The 25,127-nt window shown below is 41.1% G+C and overlaps 1 protein-coding gene across 1 annotated transcript; it reads right to left on the bottom strand.

Annotated features, from left to right (window-relative positions):
• Nucleotides 1–18,499: 18,499 nt before the first annotated feature.
• LOC311487121 (signal-regulatory protein beta-2-like) lies at nt 18,500–20,604 on the bottom strand. The gene is made up of 6 exons (XM_084543260.1): nt 20,238–20,604; nt 19,776–20,120; nt 19,357–19,698; nt 18,957–19,079; nt 18,815–18,855; nt 18,500–18,697 (listed from the first exon to the last, which is right to left on the bottom strand). The coding sequence occupies exons 1-6, from the start codon at nt 20,299–20,301 to the stop codon at nt 18,545–18,547; spliced, it is 1,068 nt and encodes a 355-aa protein (XP_084399386.1). The 5' UTR covers nt 20,302–20,604; the 3' UTR covers nt 18,500–18,544.
• Between the last annotated feature and the right edge of the window lie 4,523 nt (nt 20,605–25,127).

Below are 25,127 nucleotides of genomic sequence, written 5' to 3'. Positions count from 1 at the left end.
AGATAACACTGACTAAGGTTCTGTTGACCACTCTGAACCAGGTTGTCAGAGTATCATACTCTCTAATATCAGAGCACGTGAGTGTGTTATCTTTACCCGACTGGACGTGCAAAGTCTGAAACTGAGAACCTGAGACAGAGAACCAGCCTGAAACCAACAGAGAAACAACAGAGTTACTTGTTTTAAAGTGACATGAGGTAAATAATTTGGTAAATAATTTGAGGAGTGAAGTTAGGAACAATTAAAGTCAGTACTTACAGAGGCTGCAGAGACTAAAAGCTGTTATCAGGGTGAAGTTCATGGTTGTGCGTATGACTGGAGCTCTGCAAAGTTCGTATTTGTTGTGAGCCCAGGAAGCATGAGCTTTTAAAGAAGAGAGGCGGGGTGTTTTTTTTGTTGCTTACTCTGCTGTTCAAACTAGCCACATACTGTTAATGCTTTCAGGTCAGTGAGGGTTGATTCAGACTGTATTATTACAGAATAAGTGATGTTCAAGTCATTGTATTTACGCAGTGAACACATACTAAATAAAGACATCACATGTTCTCTTATTTTCATGGTAGAACAATCACATTCTCAGCTTTAAAAATAACCTCAGTAGTCGTCATGTTGTCTAGTTGTAGATTACATAACCAGCTGTTGTGTTGCTGTAGGAGTCACATAGTGAGAATGAGGAATGCACCTGTAGTAAGTGTATTTCCATTAAACACAGTAACAGGAATAATGTGATATCTTTAGAATTCATTGAGGAAAAAGGAACCTGTAGTGAATTGTTGACATGCTTTATTAATGAATGCTGCTCTATGAATGCTTTTCGGATGCTTATACCAGTGAAACATGATGAGCTGTGTGATCCTGGAGACATCTGTGGGTGATTCCTGCACTATTACAGTGATTCATTAGCGATACTCTTCGTCAGTACAATTTATTACTGCAATAGCTCTTATGTTGGGCTGTACTCATCGGACCTGATGCATGAATAATGTGTGTCCGCACATTTATTGTTTACTGGCTCACATGCACAATTGAATAACTTTTGTGGCATTCATCAATACCTGCGTGCTTCTTGTTTGTTCTAAGGAATTTTAAGATTGCGACGTGAGAAATTTGGGGGTCGAGTGAAAAGAGGTCGAGGGGGTGGGATGAAAGGGTTGAGGGAAAGACGTGAAGTTCATGGTTGCACGTATGACTGAGCTCTGCAAAGTCCGTATTTGTTGTGAGCCCAGGAAGGGGGAGCTTTTAAAGTAAAGAGGCGGGGTGTTTTTGTGTTGCTTACTCTGTTGTTCATAGCTAGCCACATACTGTTAATGCTTTCAGGTCAGTGAGGGTTGATTCAGACTGTGTCAATACGGAATAAGTGATATTCAAGTCATTGTTTTTACAACTCAGTGAACACATACTAAATAAAGACATCACATGAAATCACATTTTCAGCTTTAAAAATAACCTCAGTAGTCTTCACGTTTTCTAGTTGTTGTTTACCTACAATACCAATCAAGAGTTTGGACACACCGTCTCATTTAATGGTTTTTCTAAATTTTCATGACTATTTACATTGTAGATTCTGAGTGAATACACCAAAATTGTGAATGAACACATATGGAATTATTATGCAGTAAATAAAAAAAAATGTGAGTCCTCAAAGTAGCCACCCTTTGCTTTGTTGACAGCGCTGCAAACCCATGGACTTATCTCAATGTGCTTCATGATGTAGTCACCTGAAATGGTTTTCACTTCACTTGTGTATCTTGTCAGGGTTCATTTGTGGAATTTCTTGCCTTCTTAATTAGGGTTGATTAAGACTGTCATTACAGAATAAGTGAGATTCAAACGATAGTATTCACAACGCAGTGAACACATACTAAATAAAGGCATCACATGTTGTCGCCGTCCTGTTGTCTAGAGAAAGGAATCTGTAGTAACTGTATTTCTTGTAAACAAAATAGCAGGGATATTTAAATTGTTTTAAGTTGTATTGCAGAAAATGAACCTGTGGTGAATTGTTGACATGCTTTATTAGTGAATGCTGCTTTATGCTGTGGATGCTGTGAATGCTGATATCAGTGAGAATGATGAGTTGGGTGATACTGGAGACATCTGTGGATGATGTCTCTAAAGGTTCTTAGTCATCCAGGTCATGGTATATCCAAAAAACATTTAAAAAGGTCTACAAGTCCAGTTGCCTTTTAAAACACTCTCTGGATATCTGTGGATGATTCCTGCACCATTACAGTGTTTCTTTGGAGATACTGTCCATCAGTAGTGTCTGTATGTATCGGTGTGAAATAATGACTGGTCCGCATTTTAAATCTACTTGGTGGCTTTGTTAAGGACACACAGTGACCACACAGAACATGCATCAAACTCCGGGAGCTGGTAGCACTATATAAACAATTGAGGTCGCACCGTCGTGTACTGCGCATGCACATCCAACGTGGTTACGGTGTCTGATGAGGTTCATACAGAACACCAGAATGAGCTACATCCTCCCCTTTTAGTTAGTGCCTCTATAAGTAAACGAAAGGAGTGGTCACACATTAACATACAAATGATGGCTAACATGGCCGCTTTAACTGGAGGTATTAATGTAATGAATGAAGACCAGCAGTAGTTTAACAACAAGCTGAACACAAACTCAACCAGCCAAAATGTACCATCATATAGTAGAATGTTCACTTCCTGTGTGCATAAGCATGGCAACAAACATAAAATGGATTGAATACATCAATGGGAGGCTGTGATTATTTCAAACTATGGAGTGAAAACCTCTGTTCGAAAATTCTTTTTTTTTCTTTCTGTTTTTTAGTACACATGAACACAACAGTTACACAACACACAAGAGGTTCTTAGAGTCCAGTGTATTTGTCTGTCTGCCTTTTTAGATAGTCTTTGACCTGTGAGCATTTTGCTACTCAGAATTCATTGTCCATACCTTGGGTTCGGCTTACAAATTCAACCTGCTCGTGTCAGATATGGTGAGTTGATGTGTGTTGTCATGGCGGGAGAGCAAGCTGCAGGTCTCTGCTGCTTGCTGTGAGGGTGCTGAAGTATCACCTGAGAAGGTAGTGGTGTCTGCAGTGTTGAAGGGGGAATGTCTGGCTCAGCTGGGTCAGCTGGCCGGGGATTAGAGTCATCACTGTCGACCTGTGGTGGTGGTGGTGGTGGTGGTTCAGTAACAGGGAGGATGTGGCGGCGGTTTCTCCTGTAGATACCCCCATCCGATTGGATGATGTAGGAGCGGGGTTGTTTGCACACTTCCTTCACAATGCCCAGGCGGTCGTGTCCCTTGGTTGTCTGCATCCTGATGACCTGTCCTTCTGCCAGTGGCTGTAATGGGTGACTTGAGGCATTGAAGTATTGCTTTTGGATGAGTCTTTTCTTTTGGAGCTGGGAAGTGACTTGCTTTGTGTTCTTTGGGGCTGGTGCTAGAAGTCTGTTGCTGACAGGAAGAGCTGAACGTGTCTGTCGTGACATCAGACGTTCTGCCGGTGAGCCCAGTGTTTTGTGCGGGGGATGTACCTGATATTCAGCAGGCTAAAGAAAACATCAGTCCAGTCTTGATGAGACCGTTCCATCAGTTGTTTGGCACTGCGGACTGCCCGTTCAGCTAGTCCATTTGGCTGTGGATATTCGGGGCTGCTGGTGACATGAACAAAGTCCCATTGCTCAGCAAACTCATTGAAGTGTTGGCTTGTATAATATCCGGCATTATCCGTGATAAGGGTGTGAGGTGAGCCTTGGACAGAGAAGTGTCGCTTGAGCTTTGTGATCACAGCTGCTGAGGATGTATTACGAAGGAGGTCTATTTCAAACCACCCTGAGTATGAGTCTACTAGCACCATATATTGTTTTCCATGCCACTCGAGCACATCAGCAGCAACTGTGGACCAGGGAAATACTGGAACTGGGTGTGGCTGTAGGGGTTATTGTAGGGGTACAAACTGACCACTGGCAGGAGTCTACAGCTGGTCTCAGTCAGTCCAGTCTGGAGACTCTCTGATCCTCAGATGTTGTTGGTGTGCTCGGGTGCTATTGCAGACTGAGCATGACAGCAGCTTTTCCGTGATGTCTCTGTTCATTGTTGGCCAAAAGACTGTCATCCTAGCCCTACACTTGGTTGACTCCAAGCCTGGGTGACCTCTGTGCATGATACTGATGTATTCCCGCTGCAGGGAGTGTGGAATAACGGTTCTCTGACCCTTAACAATAATGCCATCCTCCATAGCTAACTCGTATCTGTATGGGAAGAAAGGACGAAGGTGGAGTGGAAGCTGGTGCTCTTTGTCAGGCCAACCCTGTTGAATGACTGTGTTGAGAGTCTGTAAGACTTCGTCTTGTGCTGTGTGGACCCGTAGCTCCTCTAGCCTGGCAGTTGAGATGTAGCTGACAGACATTACCTCAAATGTGTCACTTGTAGCAGATGCTTGGGAAGCACTTATGTCTGGAGACCGTGACAGGGTGTCGGCTAGGTACATGTGCTTACCCTTCTTGTAGACCAGTGTGATGTCATAGGCTTGTAACTGCAGCAGCATTCTTTGCAGACGGGCAGGAGCTGTATGGATCGGCTTTTTTAAGATTGTGACGAGGGGTTGGTGGTCAGTTTCGATGACCGTTGCTTTCCCATAGATGTAGTCTCTGAACTTGGTGCATGCAAACACTACCGCCAACAGCTCCTTCTCAATCTGAGCGTAACGGGTTTCTGTGTCTGTGAGCATGTGAGATGCATAGGCCTCTCATCTTGTAGACATGCAGCTCCAAGGCCGTAACGTGATGCATCGCAACTCAGCGTGACTGCTTTTCTCACATCATAGTAAGATGAAACAGGAGGGCTGGATAAGCATGATTTGAGGTGGTCAAATGCTTGCTGGTGCTGTGGAAGCCAACTCCATGCAGTGTCACAGTGTGTGAGCTGTCTGAGGGGTGCTGCAAGCTCACTGAGTTTTGGGATAAACTTCCCAAGATAGTTCACCATGCCGAGGAATCGCTGTATGGCAGGGACATCCTCAGGGACTGGCATTTTTGTGATTGCCTCTGTCTTTGAGGGATCAGCCTTCAGGCCCTCTTTTGTGAACACATGACCCACGTAGCAGACCTGGTCGAGGCGAAAGTTGCACTTGAGAGGGTTCAATCTGAGTCCTATCTCTTCTGCGCAGTCGAGCACTTTTTTTTAAATTGGCATCATGCTCTGCAGCATCACGACCCCCGACGATGATGTCATCTACTATGATGGCGCATGGATATCCTGCAAAGAGCTGCGCCATTGAGCGTTGGAACACTTCGCTTGCTGAACTTATGCCGAGCAGACTCAGGAGTCTTTTATTTATTTATTTATTTATTTTTTATTTATAAAAACAAGCAAGGTGCTTACAAGACAAGGACAAAAACAGTGTAGAACATTGAACAAAATAAACTGTGCTAGTTGTACGTGTTGTGTTGTGTGGGTGGGTGGGTGAAGAGAAAAAAGTAAATAAATAAATTAAAAAAAAAAAAAAAAAAAAATGTTTTAAAAAAAACTGAAGAAAGAAAGAAAGAGAAAAAAAAACCCTAAATAAAAATAAATAAGTAAATAAATAAATAAATTGCAATACTAGTAAACAAAGAGTGGAGAGGGTGACAAGAATTCAATGCTATCTGTTACATTATGTTTTGCTTAATTATAATAAGATGAATAAAATCTTCCATGATAAGAATTATACAGAACCTTTATCTATTAAATAGAAAAAAAAGGAAAAAAAAGGGGGAATAAATAAATTAATTAAATAAATTAATCAATAAATAACAGTTTAGGAAAAAAAAGTCTTTTAATATCCACAAAGTAAATTGTTTCATATCATAGTTCCACAGTTCTGCAGTCGTGAGTTTGTACCTTTAGTAAATCTGAATGCAGATACTAATCAGTGTTTGAAGGTCAGTCTCTGTCATTTTGTCTGCTTGAGAAGAATTCTGTGAGGTCCAGAGAGGTTTGATATCTGCCTGTATTTTTTTTTTTGTATTATTATTTTTTTTTTAAACGTGTGGGTCACTGATCTGTGTGGTTCTGGTCTCCTTATGTGTGAGATAATTTTATAGCTATTTGTTGCATACTCGGTTATTTCCGACACTCCTTTTTTTTTCCAATACACCTGTACATAGACAGTATAGAGACTGATTATGAATATATATATTTATTTGTAATTTATTAGAAGGTCGCACTTCTGGGACAAGAATATCCTGATAGGAGAACATGTTGGGAGGGACAACACTGAACAACTGTATCTCTGATCTAGGACTGTCAGGAAACCATTAGGTGGAAGGTTGGGTGTGTTTTCACTTTTACTGAATCTAAATCCGCTCTACACGTTTGGTTCTGAGTAACTCTGAAGTCGACGCTTCACTTATTTTGGTTCCCTGGAATCAGATCTACAGTTGTTAAGAGAACGGAAATATAGACAGACACACATTCAGAGATGACTTGCACTTTTGGTGTGATGGAGTGCTGGATTTCTTCTTCTGTCACCAAATGGAGTGCTACTCACCAGCACTGTGCTCAATACTGCCAATTCTGGCCAGACGCTGAACAAATTCAGTTGAAGTGATTTAACTAACTTTGATACCAGTGTACACCAAATCCTCAGGGTGGATTCATATTTCATATGGATTTTGTGCTTCCTTCGCAGTTTAGGGACAGAGACAACAACTCTGTTCTGGTATTTGTCTTTGTCTGAATTGCATTTTGGTTGGTTTGAAACTCAAGGAGGATGTACAATATGTATGGTTTCACATATGGTGACCTAATTTTGTGGCTGCAAAGATACCAGCAGCAATATGACAGTTTGGGCCTGACGGGTGCTTTACATGTCTGTGTGGTATCATTGATGGTGCAGATATAGGTGCATATAATGAATTGCATTCCCCTGATGCACAGTAAGATATTTTGTTTAAAGCTATGTCTAAAGATGTGTTGCTGAGAACAGACCACTAAGAACCAAAGAACCATAGATTTTATTTTTTATTTGTAAGCATGGTGCTGATATACTCTTATAAGAGTGACATGAGATTGGTAAAGTAGCTGGTGGCTTAAGAAACGGACTGAAGATAGTTTTAGAAAAAGAGAAGTAGACTTCTGTGAGAAGTAGCACAGTTGTTGATGCATGCAGCATTTCTGCTCTGAGGTAAAGGCTAGTCTTTGTGTGGTTTTCGCTATGACTGATGCACGGTGTTCTCAACACAATGGAAAATGACAGGGGGAGGGGTCAAGACTTATTTTTGCCCACATGTGCATGCAAACATGCCCCTTAACATGCTCACGGTGTCAGGACACAAAAGAGAATTACAAAAATGTAAATTAAATAGAGAAAACTCTGATGAAAACACTTTACTTCATGTTTTATCTTATTATAGAAATGAAGGTTGAACCACAAAGAGTTTGTCAGACATTACTGTGCGCTGGTCAAGTACTAACATTAAAGAGACTGACAACTCAAACTAAACACAAAACGATCACAACATAAAAAATTTCCCGACAATCACTTTATGCTGTAGCTGTTACATTCACAAATACGGTGTTCATTAGAGGTGCTTCTTAGGCTAAAGCTAAGCTAAAGCCTGATTTCCATGGCTTTTGTAGAAACAACCATGTTGCCACAGAATCCAGTGGTCCAATCATTTTGTGGATCATGAGACGCTTGTGTTTCATTTTTTGTTCTTACACAAGCATCACAAAAGAGAGACAGTTTTTTTCTAAAGTAGCTTTGTTCTTTGTCTTAAGAGCAGCAAGTCATTTGATGTTTGTGGTCAGGGCTGAAGTCTTCCTGTTGTGAAGATTTTATGACTCACACAGATAATGTTTGTCATTAACAGTTGATTGATTGCTCCATTAATGTTTATTTTCTTCAGTGTTTTTTAGAAAAAGTCTGAGTAAATATGAATGCTGATATAGTTTAGCAGATCTGTGTATACTTAGTTTTAAAGCTGAAGTACTGACTGTAAAGGCCTTGTTTCAGTTATGCTCAGGCCACACTAGGCTGTCTCTTCCTGTGAACTGTGTATCTCATTCACACCCCACACCCCCCATCAGGCAGACCATTTGACTATTACTATGAATAACTGTGAATGTCACCAGTGTCCTTTGTGGCTCCTCCTCTTCAAACGTCAAATACGCTCTCTCTCTAATGCAGGCCTTCTGCTTCTTGTAGTTATTGGAAGCATCCTCAGTGCTGCAGAGTTCAGGTCAAAGGAGCCCAGATCCTGGAAATGAATTGCATCGTACACAAGGGTGTTCAAAAGCTTCACACCAATTGTACCTTTTTGAAGTTGCACGACTTTAACAGCCAAACCAATGACATCCATCATGGAGAAAATGGTCAGACTTCCCAAGGTCACAGTAACGACATTTGTAGTTCCATCAAGCTCTTCTGCAGAAGCTCAGACAGTAAAAACTGAAAAACAATGAATACCTGCACAAAAAACAACATTTTTAGAAAAGGCAAGAGGAGTTTTATGTTGTCTTAAAGGGGAATTACAGTTTTTTACAACCTGGACCTTATTTCTGGCATAAAATATGATCGTTTACTCACTCATATAACTTTGGTGTCATTTCGAGTCGTTCAGAAGATATTTAGCTCCAGTGGAGCGCCGCGTATATGCATATAGTGGGAGTGATTGGGGCACCGAAACGCAGCCTCTAAATAATGCATTATGGTGATTACCAAAATGTGGCCAATGACAGCTGAAAATCTATACATGAATCCTGTGACAGTGAGTATGACTCTTCACTATAACGATCTGTTTCCAGATCACATTTTCTACTTCCATCCAAACTTCTTCAAAGACCCCTGCAAGTTTGTTAAGAGCCTTCTTACAAAGGACAAAAGTGGCAAACTCAAAACAACAAAGAAAGATCTCGAAACTTACCCCAATAGACAGCCGGCGGTGCGGACAAACGACCCTTCCACACGATATGCCACCAATACATTCTCCAGAACATCAGCTGGACCCCAGCCCTCCCAAGTGGAGTGAAGTTGAGAAAATCGTAAGTCGTGTAAGAGCTGCATCGCAATGCAATGGAGTCCCGTACCGGCTTTATAAGAAGGCACCAGAGGTTTTACGTTCTCTTTGCAGGTTGATGAAGGTGGTGTGGCAGAAACAAGCAATTCCAACTGTGTGGCGGAGAGCAGGAAGCATCTTAAATCCCCAAGGAAAATGACTCTGTGGATATCAGCCAGTTTCGCCAAATCAGTCTCCTGAACATTGAAGGCAAAATCTTCTTCAGTGTAGTGGCTCACAGGCTGGCTGTCTACCTGAACCACTACCTGAACCATTACATCAATACGGTGGAGAAGGCAGGGATTCCAGGCTTCTCTGGTTGCTTGGAGCACACGAACACCACCAAATCCAAATGGACGGCTTTCGACTTTTTCAGTGTCCCAGAAGCAGTCACCGGCCTTGTCAAATCCTACTTTGCAAAAAATGTTGCACGAGATGGCTGCTGAACAAGCTGCAAGAGAACATCCAGTGGGCCCGGATGGAAATAAAGCAGAGCAAGTCCAGGAGTATTTCATTGGTAAAGGGGAAGCTGTCAGAACACCGCATTTTTACGTAGGCGAGGAACCCATACCAACAGTGTCAGAGAAGCCAGTCAAAAGTATGGTATGCTGGTACAATGCCACCCTCAAGGACACAACAACAAGCGGACCAGCGTAAGCAGGACATCATAAGTGGCATCGAAAGCATCAACATGACCATGCTCCCAGGCAGACTGATGCTTTGGTGCCTTCAGTTTGGGCTGCTATCCAGGCTGATGTGGCCTCTTACCATATATGAGGTACCAATCTCAAAGGTTGAGAAGCTGGAGAGGTTGGTCAGCTCTTTTGCTAAAAAGTGACTGGGTCTCCCCAGATGCTTTAGCAACAATGGGCTGTATGGAGGAGGCATTCTGGAGCTCCCTGTTTCTAGCCTAGTAGAGGAGTTCAAATGCTCCAAAGTAAGGTTAGAAATGACACTGACAGAATCCCGTGACCCATGTGTAGCCCTAACAGCTCTTACCTTGGTGACCGAAAGGAAATGGACCCCAACTGCAGCTACCCAGCAGGCAAAGTCAAACCTCAGGCACAGAGACATTGTTGGCCTTGTGCAGCAGGGGAAAGGAGGCCTTGGCCTATTAGAGAGCAGACCATCCTGGCAGAAGGCAGCTCTAGCTCAGCGCCGACATCTGGTCGTTGAGGAGGTCCATCGGCAAGAGCAGGCAACAAGGTGTGCAAAGGCTGTCCCACAAGTCAAGCAAGGACAGTGGGTGAGATGGGAGGGAGTTGAGAGAAGAAAGTTCTCTTGGAGGGAGCTGTTGGGCATGGAAGCATTTCACACCAGCTTCTTACGGGCAACGTATGATGTCCTGCCTTCCCCCTCGAACCTGAACCTGAATGGTACGGAGAAGACCTTACGTGTCCCCTCTGCCCATCTCCCGCAAACCTCAGATACATCCTGGTCAGCTGCAAGGCTAGCCTATCACAAGGCCGTTACACCTGGCACCACAACCACGTCCTCAAGTGCCTAGCAGCTACACTGGAGACCGGAAGGGCAAAGATCAATGCCCTGCCTCCTCCATTATCCCATCCTGTATCTGCAAGAGAGTTCATCCCAGAAGGTGCAAAGCCAGCCAAAGTCCATACAACATCGGACATTGCAATAACAAACCTCAGACCAGACCTCGTGCTCTGGTCCTCCTCACTTCGCACTGTCTACATTATAGAGCTCACTGTGCCCTGGGAGGCAGCTGTGGAGGAGGCCTTCAAACGTAAGAGCCTTAAGTATACCGAGCTGGCAGCTGACGCTGAGCAACAGGGATGGCCAGTGGAAGTCGGCTGCAGAGACTTCGTGGGCAAGTCTACCATCAGGCTGCTTAAGGACTTGGGAATTCGAGTCCAAGCCCAACGCCAAACCATCAAACCCCTGTCGGGTGCAGCAGAAGAAGCAAGTCGGTGGTTCCCCCAGCACCACCACGAGGTTGACTTCTGTGTCTGAGAAGTTTCAGCAGCAGCCTGTTCATGAACTTTATGACTGCTAACACTGACATCGTGGGATGTTAGCATGCTGGCATTAACTTAAAGCTTAGACTGACCTCAGCGCAGTCGCATAGAACAACTAGCATGACTTCAGACTCCTTGTCTTGTTTAACATCCTCCTTTATCCTGTTGTTTTTGCTCTTAATCATGAGAGTACCTGTTATAAATTCATCACAACTCTTTGTACTATAAGGCAATTAATTCAGTGAACACTTATCACTACTAGGAATTTGGCCGTATATGTTCAAAATGGGAGGGATCTGTTCTCTTCTGTTTATTAGTGAACAGAATAATAAACAGATGTCAATAGATGTCAGTTTTGAGTATGAAGGTCAAGTAAAGTGATGGGCGTGTGGAGTGATCGAAAGATGTCAGATTAGGCTGATGTGCTGAGGAGCATTACTCTCTGATGTGTGAAATTTATCACCTCACTGCACTGACACATTCAGTTGTGAGTTTATTTATACACGTCCAAATACAATAGCTGGTCTCAGTCGTGTTGCTTTTATAACTTTCAGCAGGGCTTGTGATTTCCCCCTCAGTTGTTCTCAGACCACACTGTACTGTCTCTTCCTGTAAAACACGTGTATATCACTCCTCCCACTGACACTCCTCTCGAGAAGCGTCGAGTGTAATTACTCGACTTTTTTTGACTCCTCCTCCATCCCACTTCAACTATGGTCTCTCTCTCTTTTGTTTTGCTCTCAGACAAAAGGCAAACACAATAAGAACAGATACTTGACTGCAGTTAAGAAAAGCACAAACAAATGTGTTCTGAAAGAATGGCCAAGACCAGAACATGAATACAGAATCATTTACATTTTATTTTATTCACCCAAAACAACATTCATTCATTCATTCATCTTCTAAAGATAAAGATAAAGATAAAGAGCCTTTATTTGTCATTATATTATACAAGTATCACATAACGAGATTTCATGGTCAGTCTATAACCGCTTGTCCTGTGAAAGGTCGCAGACAGGTTGCCAGTCTGTGAAAGTTAATATGACAAAGCTGAGCTGCAGTTCCTGGTGCTTCCTGCGTCTATCTGGTGGCAGCATATACAACATGTGGCTCCATCTCTCTCTCAGATGGATGACTGCGGTCTCTTTTTGCTTTCCCCCGGAAACTTAGAGCTGCGTAGTTCAGCTCATCTGAGCTCTGAAAATAAGAATGTTTAAAGTTACTTAACCACACACACTGTAGATTAGTTTGTTCAAAATCTGAAAGCTGTGTGGGGTGCACCAAAAAGGAGTCATATAATCTATGGGTTAACACAAGCATGTTCTGTTACTGTGACCTCGTGGAAAGCAAGCGGCAGTTGTACAGATTGGACAAATTGTTCCTTATAAGGTTGTGCAGGCGTCTCAGTTACAAACTTTTCAACAAGAAAAAGAAACTGGGTGTCTGCCTTATTCTGGATAATATTTTGGACAGTATTAGCCATTGTTTTAGACCTTTGCAATAATAATAACATACACTGGCATAAAACAAGCATGTTTGTCCACTCCAGTGTTGATGAGAGTATTATAAACTTGACACCTTTCCCTTTAAGGTCCATTTAGAACAGATAAAAAGTGTCATTGATCACACGTGAACTGTGGAAATCATGCATACAATTGCCATTCAGTATTTATGTGAATATTTGACTGTTATATAAAAAGCTAAATGGCAAGACACAAAACCAACATTGTTAAGATTGACAGTATTTAGATTTTAAGTGACTATTTTTCTACCATTTGCCGCTTTCCACCCTGCTTCAGAAACTATACACAATTAGTTGCTATGGTTACAATACTACCAGAAAAACTCAATTTTCTCTTCCTTGAGTAAATAACATCTGGTTGAACTGATTGAAATCTCCATGCTTTTCAGATAAGGAAATAAAATTAGAAGGGTAATGGCTATACAGTGGTAATAGTTTCTGTTTTGCTCATAATGAATCTAGTTAAACCACTAATAAAGTATTAGAGTACTGTTTATCGTATTAATTATAGTTTAAAACCCCTATTTAAAAAAAGCATTTGATGTTAAGTAAGATGACAGATTATGACTCACTATTTGCCTGAAGTTGCAGTTTGATTTTTCACAGAGGTGTACATGCAGCTTTTAAATCGTAACAGTCAGCATAACAGTACAGATCATGAGTCAGAAAATAGTTCACCTTGCTCCTCTGCGATTCTTTGTTCCCATCTAAATGGCAAATACAAAAGTCTGATTAGTTGATGGCCGTATACTTTGCTCTTGGTTCGTCCATCAGATTATAAAGCAACTGTACCTGTCTGAAGTTTCCAGATTTTTACAGCGAGAGCTATCACGACTATAGTGAGGAAAACAGTCAGACCACCCAGGATCAAACTCATTAGATCCATCATCCTGTCAGACTCTACATAACAATTTACAGTGTGTATGGTATTAGTAATGGCATTTCTATAGTAATGTGTGCTACGAAAAAATCACTAGGGAGAAAAAACCTTACTTTCATTCTGAAAATCCACTTCATCACTGGATTCATCATTACCTGCAAAAAGAAAAAAACATAATATTTATGTTGATTTCCTGTTTGTCTTCAAACTGTTTTCACACTAAGGTGATGTCTGTGAAGGTTCTCGTATGTGTGACGAATCGTATTCAGTAAACTCTCTGAGTCCCATTGCCCTTACTTCAGCTTATTTTCTGGATATGCTAAGGTAATCAATTTGAGATCTATACATAGGATGAGAAATCTAACAAAAGAGATAGGACAGAACCACTTTCTTACCTTTAATTCTTAACTCTATTGCACTGGAAATGACTGTATGTTTTCTCATATAAAACCCACAGAAGTACAGCCCAGCGTCGGAGAAATCCACTCGCTTGATTTTAAGAAAGACGGTGGTGTCGTTTGAACTCATTTCAAAGTTTCCATGTTGAAATCCATCACAGAATGAAGCTTCGTTGTGAGAAAAGTACATCGAGGAGATACAGCTGGGCTCAGTTCTGTTGACCACTCTGAACCAGTCGGTCTGAGTTACAGCTGTGGAAATGTTGGAGCACATCAGAGAGACTTCTTCACCCGATTGAACCTCCACACTCTGAAACTCAGAACCTGAGGCGGCGGTCCAACCTGAAAAAAATAACAAAAAAAGAATGAGATGTACAGATTACAACAGTAGATCAATATTAATTCAACTGCAAGTATACCCATGGGTTACTGGAATGTTAATATAGTGTATTTGTTGCTGAGGAGAATAGTTCAGTATGGCACTTACCGTGGCTGCAGAGAAGCAAAACTGTTATTAAGGTGAAGGTCCTCATCCTGCGTGTAGCCCTGCTACAGCCAGTTCACTTTATATTCTGTAGGGGGGTTTCATTAGAAAGGGGGCGTGGTATTTTAAAGTTTTTGCTAGAAAGCTCAAGTCTTACACAACCTATTGTCTGTACTAGAAGCAGTATGAGACAAAATATACACATAAGATGTCAGTCAGACATCAAAAACTAATTTATTTTTTAAACCTATCAAGTGTATGAGATAAAATGCTCTGAAGGACTAACATGCAGATATCACCAAAAGATAAAATAGAGAGAGACTTGTAGGGGTGTGGTTTAGGAGACTATTTTCTTTAGCTATGGTTATTGATGCTTCTTGCTGCCCTCCATATCCTCCTTTATTGTCCCCATGCTTCCACCGTGCAAGTAGCCACTTCCCTTTGTCTCTCTATACTGTTTTCTCATTGTTGCTGATATGATGCAACACTACAATGTCTTACTAAGAGAATAGTGTGAATGTGTGGGTTGAGTACGCAGCCCGGAGACACACCTGTGTATATCACTATGTGTCTAGAGATATTCTGCCTCAACGGCTGTGGTTGTGATGTTCACTTAACATTCAGTTGTGAAAATATAATGTCTGGTTTTATTTATACTAAGTTCAGTCCTCTGCACTCCTCTACGTCTCAGATTGAATATTTCTATGAGTGACATTCATGGCATACTCATTAACTGATTCCCCCGTTAAAGGTCCAGTGTGTAGAATTGTGTGTCATCTAGTGGTGAGGTTGCAGATTGCAGCCAAATAAAAACTAAATACTAATAAATAACAAACTTTTTTTTAACATTTTTTTGGACATGCACTCCTCCTTCTACATGACACTGTTACAAATTTATTTTGTATCGTGTTGCTGAATCCAGGGTCATGAAAAGAACAATGCTTTTCTGGTCTGCTCATGACCACTTCTGATGCTCATTCTGGGTGTCCTGAACCTGATATTGTTTAATTGTTAGTAAGGTAAATTTGACTGATTGCTAAAGTTGAGGGCAAGTTAAGGCAGTTCTACTCTGGGAACCCAAGCCTTGGATAAGAGGCCGACAGCTAATGTTTACAGGCTTAGGTTTCAGCTAGTGGCTATGTGGGTTACAGGTGTTGTAGGTGTTGTCTTCTAAATCCAACTCCTAACAGCTTTGTTTAAGGTATTTACTTTACGAGCACAGCATAATGGATAGCTTGCCAAGAGCAAATATCAGGGCATTATGTGTCTTTTGTTCTTCAAACTCTTTATATATACCAATATTGTTTTATAGGGAGAATTGCAAGATTTGATCCACACACTAATTAGTTGCCCAGACATGGGTAAAACGGATTGTAAGAATGGATTACAGACAACTCTAACTACCCACAACCTGTGGGAGCCATTGCTCTTTCGCACACGGGCATCATACTCTATTCAGAGGTCATAGTAGATAATCTGTATCTTTGTATTGTGAAGTTAACATGGAACCTGAACGATCACCTGAAAATCACCTCTGACTCACCATGTATGTCAGCCTGTCACCTCTAGGAGGCGCTTCGGGCCTCTGTCTACCAAAGTCTCCTGTTTCAAGAACTGTTTTTACTGCACTGAATAACGGTATACATCAGTGTTAGTGATGCTTTCAACTTTGCTTGCTTTGCAACTTTGTCATAGTAGAAGAAGAAATAGAAGTAGACGACGTAGCACTCTCTCTGATGTCTCTAATGTATCACATTTTGAGGTTTCTGTGACATATAAATGATCTACCAAACTCTTATTATCAGTTTGTCTTCTTTTAAATCTCCTCTAAGCTCTTGCGCTGTGGTGCAAATTGGTTTATTTCCTACTGAGGCCAGCCGGATGTTTGGTGTCACAGAATTTGACCCTCTTAGCGACCAATCAAAAGTAACCCCATTTTCAAGATGATATCTGCTCCTTTGTTCAAAACATTTACTTCCTTAGACCTCTGAGACGATGCACCTCTACATGATCCTCTGTGGAGTCTGTAAGTTTCTTCCTATAAAATATATTCAGGCGTCTGAAACTAATTTAGGCCAATAATTTAATGTCGGGTTACCTTTCTACAACATTCCATCTTTTTGACCAGTTCATCTGTCAGCTGCGATCCAGTCTGGACCAGTCAAACAGGACACAGGGGTGAGAACTGCCACTGTTGGGACAAACGTGACCTTACATTGTTTCTACGAAAGCCAAGTGGCGATGCACTTCTCCTGGTACCGACAAAGGTTTGGAAGCAGACCTGAGCTCCTGTCTATTACTTACAAATATGACGAACCATCCAAAGTCTTCCAGTGGTTGGAGATGAACCCTCGCTTCTCTGTGGAACGGAAAGAAGGGACGAATCATCTACACATCTCTGACATCCACTTCTCAGATTCAGCTGCATATTACTGTGGAAGCTCACACTCCAACATGGTGGAATTTGGTGAAGGGATCTTTCTGAGTGTTGAAGGTATTGTGCTTCTATTTTGTTTTCATTGGCATTGACTTCAGATCTTCCTTTAGCGTTTATTTGCTTAAAGGTAAAGGTGTATATTGTAGTTTAAACGCGCACTGGATATTTTGTAACACTTGATACTTTTAGACAAACTCTCCTGTTAACATCCACTTTTTTGAAGTATGTTCTCCATAATGCCTATATATTTTATTTAAATAAATATCTGTTAAGTCGTTCTCCTACGCCACACTGGCTGAATGATCTTTGACAGATCTTACTTGATGTTTGGATCTTTTTGATTTTGCACATTTAACAAAAATATTAAATACTATCAAACACAAGAAAAAAACCTATGAATGCTAACTCCCTCCAGGAAGGAACAACCTGGATATTGTTCAGGAACCCGTAACTGAGACCATCCAGCCTGGTGGCTCTGTGACATTCAACTGCACAGTTCATTCTGGGACCTGCGATGGAGAACATCGTGTCTACTGGTTCAGACATGGATCTCACCAAGGAATCCTTCACACACACAACAGTCAGTGTAAACCTGTCTCTGCTCCAGAGTCTCCTAAACAGAGATGTGTCTACCATCTGCAGAAGACCAGCCTACGCTCCTCTGATGCTGGAATCTACTACTGCGCTGTGTCCTCCTGTGGGGAGATACTGTTTGGTAATGGAAGCAAGCTGCTCATCGGAGATGATGTTGTAGACCATGTGGCTCAGATTAGAATCTTAGTCTGGCTATCTATCATTAGAACTGTGTTTCTCTTTTTCTTTCTATCCATTTGTCTCCTTGTTTTTATCAGGAAGAGCAGGTGAGGGGCATAATTTAGCTGTCTTAATACAAATCTCTTCCATTCAATTAAAACGGTTTTATGTCTCACACTTTTCTTGATTAAACTCAAAACTTCTCAAAGCTCTTGTCCTTTGTTGTTTGTTTCGTGTGTGCTGACACTTTGTGCTCTGCCAGGACCAGAAAAACTTTTCCGTCATGTATTGTTAGTGTGTGAATGCACTGGCACTCACTGAATTTAGGTTTTACTAACCACAGCGCTTCATAACATCAGTGATTTTTGCTGACGAACCGCGATAGGTCTGAAACACACACACACGCACTCTGATGTGGAACATCAATACATGTCTAAATATAAAGCTTCATTACAAACATAGTAGACCCCTGATTTACTTAATGTCTTAGTGGCAGAGTTGCAGTTTCTCTGCAACTAAATGAGGACATCCTGCTTGAAACCACCTGTGTGCAACAGAGCGCAGGGTTTAAACAGGCCAATGTTTAAACTCCACCAATGTTGAGGAAGTTTCTTTTCTTTCACCGCTGACCACAGGAGGGCTTCAAGAAGACTGAAATGTGTGGCCTCTTTCTGTGAAGAAGCTGAAATGTCACTGCATGTGAGTCACGGAAGAAAGGCCACAGATATACATGATAGTTGTACCACACAGTTATTTGTATTTTTGTGTGTTTTGTGAAGGATTGGTGTCCCACAATTTTTTTGTTTTGTCTTTATTAGAAGTTATTCAACAGTGATACAATTGCAGTCTATGAAATGATAATGTGAAATGAAAAGGAGAGCTAAATAAAAATAAAATAAGCAGTTTTAAAAAAACAAAAACAAAAAAAAAACATCTTAAACAAGTATATTTTTATGTCGAGCTACTTTGGTCACTTATCTACTATACAGCTTGCTTAAAAAACAACCCTCCTCATGAACATGCTGACATACACCTACTACTTTACAATAGTCCAGTTGTTTTTCTTTCTAGATTCTTTCCTTTGAGGTCTCGCAGTCTTGCTGGCAGAATCTGACATCAGAGTAAACGATCATGTCTGCGTTTTGTTTCACCGAAGCTGATCTGCCGGAGGAGATTCTGGAAGCAGAACAGACTGCTGCATAGATAACAGGATCTCTAGTCTGAAAGACATGAAAACACAAATGTTTATACTTTTCCTTGAATGTAGTGATTGGACGCTAAACACTAGAAGGCATCTTAAAGTATAAAACTGGAAGTGTCAGAAATGACTCCCATACTTGATTGACTTCCGGAGATTCATCGCAGGATCTGGATGATGCTGAAAACAAAGAAAACTGTCACATATCTGAACATACACTCTGCACACTGCAAATATATACAGTATATACATATAGAGAGAGATATTCGGGGTTGACATACTTATGGGTTCTCTCTTGCAGTTCTTGCAAAGTGTCCACACAAGTAGAAGTGTCACCACCCCAAGGGCTGAAAGCATCAGTGCTACAACAGCTGGGCTCAGATCAAGTGATTTGGCAACTTCTCCTTTAAACAAGGAACATGAAATCAACAGTTAAATTTAACTTGTATAATACTGTCAACATTCCTTCATTCATTCATTTTCTGTAACCGCTTGTCCCCTGGAGGGTCGCAGGGTGCTGAATCACCAATTAACCTAATGAGCATGTCTTTGGACGGTGGCAGGAAGCTGGAGTTACTGTCAACTATATGAACATATATATTTTACTTGCTTATATGACTATAAAACTTATAACAAGGAACTTTCTCACACTGAAATCTTGCACCTATACTATTATCTTACTGTGAATTTGAATCCAGGTCCCGTTTCCAAACAGTACTTGTCCACATGAAGTCACCACACAGTAGTAAACTCCAGCGTCATCAGAGCTGATGTTCCTCATGAGAAGGTTGTACACACAGGTGGTTTCTCCACTCTCAGTCTTCTGACAGGTGCTGCTCTTACTTCCAGAGGAGTAAATCATTTCAGGAGCAGAATGATCAGAGTTTTTCAGCCACATGACACTTGTGTGGTCTGCTGTGCATTGACCAGTGTGAACTGAACATCTGAGGGTCAGAGAGTCTCCAGACTGGACTGACTGAGACTGAGGGAGCTGGACGACCGAGTCACTGACCATCTTCTCACCTTGAAGAAGAAACCATTGAACTTTAATCATAATGTTTGTGTAGACAAAAAGAATGACAAACTACAACAAGTACTACCTTTTATCATCAGAAAGGTTCCTTGTCCAAACTGAACACCCTTTAGATTCATCAGTCCACAGTAGTATGTCCCAGTGTACTCTGATGTAGTCGTGGAAATGATAAGCCGACTACCCACATTGTCAGAGTTGACTAAAATATTGTGAGATTTTTCTTCGTATGTCGTCAGATTATACAATTTATCGGTTGAGGCCACTAGCTGTAGACTCCTGCCAGTGGTCAGTTTGTACCACACTATTACTCTTGCAGAAAAATGGTCTTCAATATGACAAGTGATAGTAGCTGTGTCTCCAAGTTTCACTGCTTGGAAAGTAGCAGGCTGGGAGATGCCATCTGACTGCTCACCTGAAAGAAACAGAAAAGAAGTAGCCTAATAAAAACTTAATAAGAATTTATATTTACGTAAAACCACATACAAAAACAAAAAAGAGATCTGACAGGTGGCTTTTTTGTGTTACTTACACCCAGTCCAGAGCAGGGAGATGTATAGAAGGCACATCAGTGTCTTCTCTGCTTGTAGCTCCATCTTCTACACAGCAGATCAGCAAATGTGTCAGCGAGGGCAGTCTTAACAGATTCATTGGAGGACCAGCTGGTGCGAAAGCTTTTCTGGTCTGACAGGTACCTCATTGGTTTCAAATGTATCTACCCTCACTTGATTGGCTGCCTAGAAAATCAAACAGGTTCAATCCTGCGAAGCGAAAACATCTTTCAAGTCAGGGTCTGCAGGTAAGGTGTTGCAGTAACACCAGGAGTCACATTTATTTCACCAATACTGTATTTTTGACAGTCCAATTTTAGCCTGATGTGTTTTATTGGCCTCATGTCATTACGTACACCGGACATATGGAAACATAGAAAAAAGACAGAAAGTGCACAATACAGTGTCAAAAAAAAGATAAAAGTAGGTAATTTAACTAACACTTCAAAAAAATACACGGCTTTCTAAGATGTGGAGTGGGTGTTACCTTAGGGGCCACGGCCCTGCAACTGTTTCTTTGTTCGGGTGATGCTGCTGTGTGAAACGTAGAAAGGAAATCAAAGTGTAACCAAATTGTTTTGAGCAGTCTTGGCAATTAAGGCAATTAAAAAAAAACAACAAAAAAGAAATAATTTGGTTTAGAAACTTATTTTTTTCAGCAGCTTTAATTCCTTTCAGTATACTAAATAGCTGACACACTGGCCTGTGTCTAAAGTACGCTCACCAGTTTCCCTTGTTGCCTTTTGAAAGATGTAACAGGAAGGGGAAGTAACCACACCATTTACACTTATGTAAGAACACACTGCTCCATCATATTTTGAACGTAGTGTACCACTTCAAAGGTGTATGCTGAAGCTAGGACGAGAGGTTTTCATGCATCCAAAACACTAGCTCTGTAGTTGCACGCCTGGAAAACCTGAACCTGAACCTGCACCCTATGGCTGGGGGCTCTCACTTAAACAGGACTGCATTGACTATTGCTCTCAGGGTCGACTCTAAAGCAATTTCTAAAAATATAGTTTGTGCCAAATTCTAAGAAACACCCTCAATGCGACATTCCCTTCGCAAAAAAGCGACCCAGGTCAGGTCACAGTGACCTTGTCTAGAGAGTTGTCTTAGGATCATCATTGTGTTTTGTGAGGTGACCTTGACCTTTGACCTTTAACAGACTATTTTAAATCACTTCATCCGCATTTTTTTTCTGTTAAATGGTTTAATTTGGGGGTAGATGGTGTTGTACGTGGTGGTATACGCACCATATGCACAATGTTAAGCCCTTTGAAATTTGCGAAGTGTCCTATGTGCTATGGTGGCACTTTGAAAGCATAAAGACATCCAAGAGGCCCTGTAGCTCAGTTATGTAGTTGCTTATGTTATCTTGGAATGGAAATGTGTTTGAAAAGGTTGTTAGTGTGGACTGTGTAATAGGGTAATATAAGCAGCATAGCATGTAGATGAATTACCCCATATATGTTGTGGAGGTGCTCAATTTTGAAATTAACAAAACATTACTTAACACAGTCAAGAGCAAAAATTAAATAGGGTCTACTCCTACAAGTGTGTGCCAGTTATTTAGTTTTGCGCTTCCACTTTACTGAGGGGCCTACAAGACTGCCTGTGTCTTGCCTGCATGACACCTATTTCACCAATAATGTATGTTGATGTTATGTAGAGTATATTTCTTAACGTTCTCACTGCTTGCTGTGGGACACGAGTTCTTGACCTTTTTCCATTTAAGGTTGTGAGAGGGCCAGAGAAAGCATAGCTACACAGTGTTTCTCACAAGCCAGAGCTTTTTTTATTCACCTGAGGCGTACAACAGGCAACAAATAGACCTCAGCCTGCAGAGAACCATTGATGTCGTAACTTCCTGCTCAAAACCACAGAGCCTTCTCACTGTCAACTGCGAAGAGGTTACATGAAGTTTCTTGCATCTCATTTTTTGTGGTAGCAGTTACAATAAACAGCCTACTTACAATGAAGAACCGATCTTTAGGAATGATTATTGCCTTTCCCTTATACACAGTGTACACATGATGACGATAATGCAGGGCAGTGCACCTTACTTTGCAAGGGTCTGAGTGCAAATACATTTAATGTTTGGAAGCAAATGGTGCTTTGGCAGTGGAAATAGACAGTGGAAGTGTATATTATGGGTTTGCATAGACAAGGAAGCACAGCATAACACAGAGTATTGAGACTTGAATCACCAAAGTGAAGCCGTCCTTCCGCCCATATAGACAACTTTCCTTGTTGAAACAGGAGTGTAACCACAATGCAAGCTGAAGAACTGAAAAATACGGCTGAAACACTTGGTGTAGATACAGTTGAATATAACAAACCCACTCTTACAAGAAAATGTGTGGTCTTTATTGTAAGACGAGCTTTCACATGTAGGGAATGTGATTTTTTTTATTTCGTTGTCCAACTCTACTGCCTTACACCGGAGTATACACATTCACTTAAGGTGTCGTCCGTCTTTCTTCTTGATTTGCCGACCTTGTAGTCCCTTAGGGCAGCATAATGTAGATTCTCTCCCTCTTGGGATAACTGTTGATCAAAGATAAACATTTTAAACGCTACTCTTTAAGATACAAGTCAGGAGACGCATGTATGGAAAACAAAATTATCCACTATGAAACCTGCTAGGCTGCTGCAACCAATAGGACGGGAAACAAACAAAATTATGCTTACCGCTGTATTTGGAGTAGAGGTTGCTGAAAATGATGAGACATACAAACTTAAAATGAGTTTTCATTCAGATGCAATAAACACTCAATACTTCACGTCATCTTCAAAGAGTGATAATTACTTGTACATTGGGAGCGAGTTCTGCAAATTTTGTAAAGTGAGAAAGCCAGTGAAACCACCAGGATGGTCGTGAATGCCAGCGCTCCGATCAAGACATAGACCAAGACAAGGGATCCCACCTTATCTGCAAAGAGGTCGACAACAGAAGATGAACTGTGACAGCAAATTTAGTTCCCATACATTAACTTAACAAGCATTTTAAAGGTTGTATTTTAACCCAAACCATTAACCTCAAGCTAACCAGACCCAACCAAAAGCAAAAGAATAGAGTAGGTTTTGTGGTCAGTGCAATGTACCAAAAACTGATAACATTTTATGACAAATACATGGTACGGGCATGAAAATGTTGCCGCTACATTATGTTCAAAGTCTCTGAATCACAAAACAATGGACATTTTGTATTGATCAACATACATCAATAAATTACATTTTGAGACTTTTCACAAACAGCATTTTCATACTGGCCACAAAGAGGTGCATTCTTAAAGCAATTTCATTAAGAATATAAAGACAGTCAACCCACATTTTCCATGTGAAAATGCATTTTAACATTATCTAAATATACAATACAATAATATAGGGCTTCAGCAGTCCGAGAAAGACAGATCAAATGTGTCCGTTGAAAGTCGATGGTTATTGGCCAACTTTAAACTCTCTTCGAGGGCTGTGAAATGAATCTAACCTAGGATAGGTGCTCATCGAATGAGACAACCACTCGTACAAAGTAACTCACCCTTCATGTCCAGCTTGGTCCCGTTTCCAAATAGTATGTGTCCACATGAGGCAACAGCGCAGTAGTAGGTCTCACCATTAGAAAGATCCATACTATTCATTGGCAAGTTGTAGACACAAGTCTGAGTTTGTGTGTTATTTTTCCTCTCACACTGATCATTCCTGCCTCCATGTGTATAAATGAGTCCTGGATGAGATTCTCCTTCGGTTTTGAACCAATAAACACTGTGTTCTCCATCACAATTCCAAGTGTGTACTGCACATTTCAGCGTTTCAGAGCCTCCAGGCTGGGCGGGCTCAGATGCCAACTGATGGACCGAAGCTTCGATATTGAAACCTGAACCCTTTACGTCGATGGTAGTGCCTTCACAAAATTCAAAATCATATAAGTTGCTCTTTACGCAGTAGTAGGTAGCAGAGTCTGATATTCTCAAATTTGCTATCTTCAGAAGGAGATATTTTTGGTTTTCAGTAGTCAGTGTGAAACGTGGATTTTTGAATTCATCTTCAAAGGTGCCATTGTCATTATGCTTGTAGAATGTAGACATCAGCTTTGGTCTCTTTCCCAAGGGTTGCTTATACCAGTAGAACATCACTGCTACAGCATCATCTTTACAGCTGCATAGACAAGTCACAGTTTCACCAACCTTCGCTGATTTGAAATCTAATGATTGCTGAAAACGTGTCATCTGAGCTGAGGAGAAAATGAAGCAAATACAAAGTCAACTGAATGCGTTGAGGATCCGTACTGCACAGCAAGCAAGCAAACATTATGTTATAGTTTGTAAGTAAACAACAAGCAGTTACAAAACCCAACTTACCCATATTCGCCACAAACAGACATGTGAAATACAGAGCAAAGGTTGGAGGTGTCATCGTGCTGCAAATCTTAAGATGAATGACTTGCATCTCTGTACGTACTCTACTCTTCACAGAGAAGACTGTGCTCGAGTAGCCAATCAAATTCAGTGTCCCATAATAGAAACACTTGAAACACGGCCCAGTGCCACCTACTGTACCTTTTAGTGCTTCATCATCATCATCAACAACAACATGACTCTGTAGCCTGACATTAGCTTTAGAAGAAGAATGGCCAGAATTGTCAAAATGCGGACATTGTTTATTTGACAATTAAATACATTGAATTTCAACCAATTTAGGATGCAAATGACTGGAAGATGTTGGTCATATTGAAATGATCTACTGTTTAATTGAATGGAAACTGTAACACTCTCTGGGTAGTGTTGATGGTCACTGTAGTCAACTGAAGTTCCTGCATACTATATTGACGAAGAAAGCTGATTTTTTATTAATTATCATCCTTGCAA

This window comes from Chelon labrosus (assembly GCF_963514085.1).
Source record: "Chelon labrosus genome assembly, chromosome: 1".
Taxonomy (NCBI): Eukaryota; Metazoa; Chordata; class Actinopteri; order Mugiliformes; family Mugilidae; genus Chelon; species Chelon labrosus.
Note: the sequence above shows the minus strand (reverse complement) of the source record. Positions and strands in the feature narration are given on the sequence as shown.

Excerpts from the sequence above, each read along its gene's own strand:
- LOC311487121 (XM_084543260.1), bottom strand. The coding sequence starts at position 20,301 with ATGGAGCTACAAGCAGAGAAGACACTGATGTGCCTTCTATACATCTCC. Across the intron at positions 20,121-20,237 it reads CTCCCTGCTCTGGACTGGGT|GTGAGCAGTCAGATGGCATC; the intron begins GTAAGTAACACA and ends TGTTTCTTTCAG. Across the intron at positions 19,699-19,775 it reads AACCTTTCTGATGATAAAAG|GTGAGAAGATGGTCAGTGAC; the intron begins GTAGTACTTGTT and ends TTCTTCTTCAAG.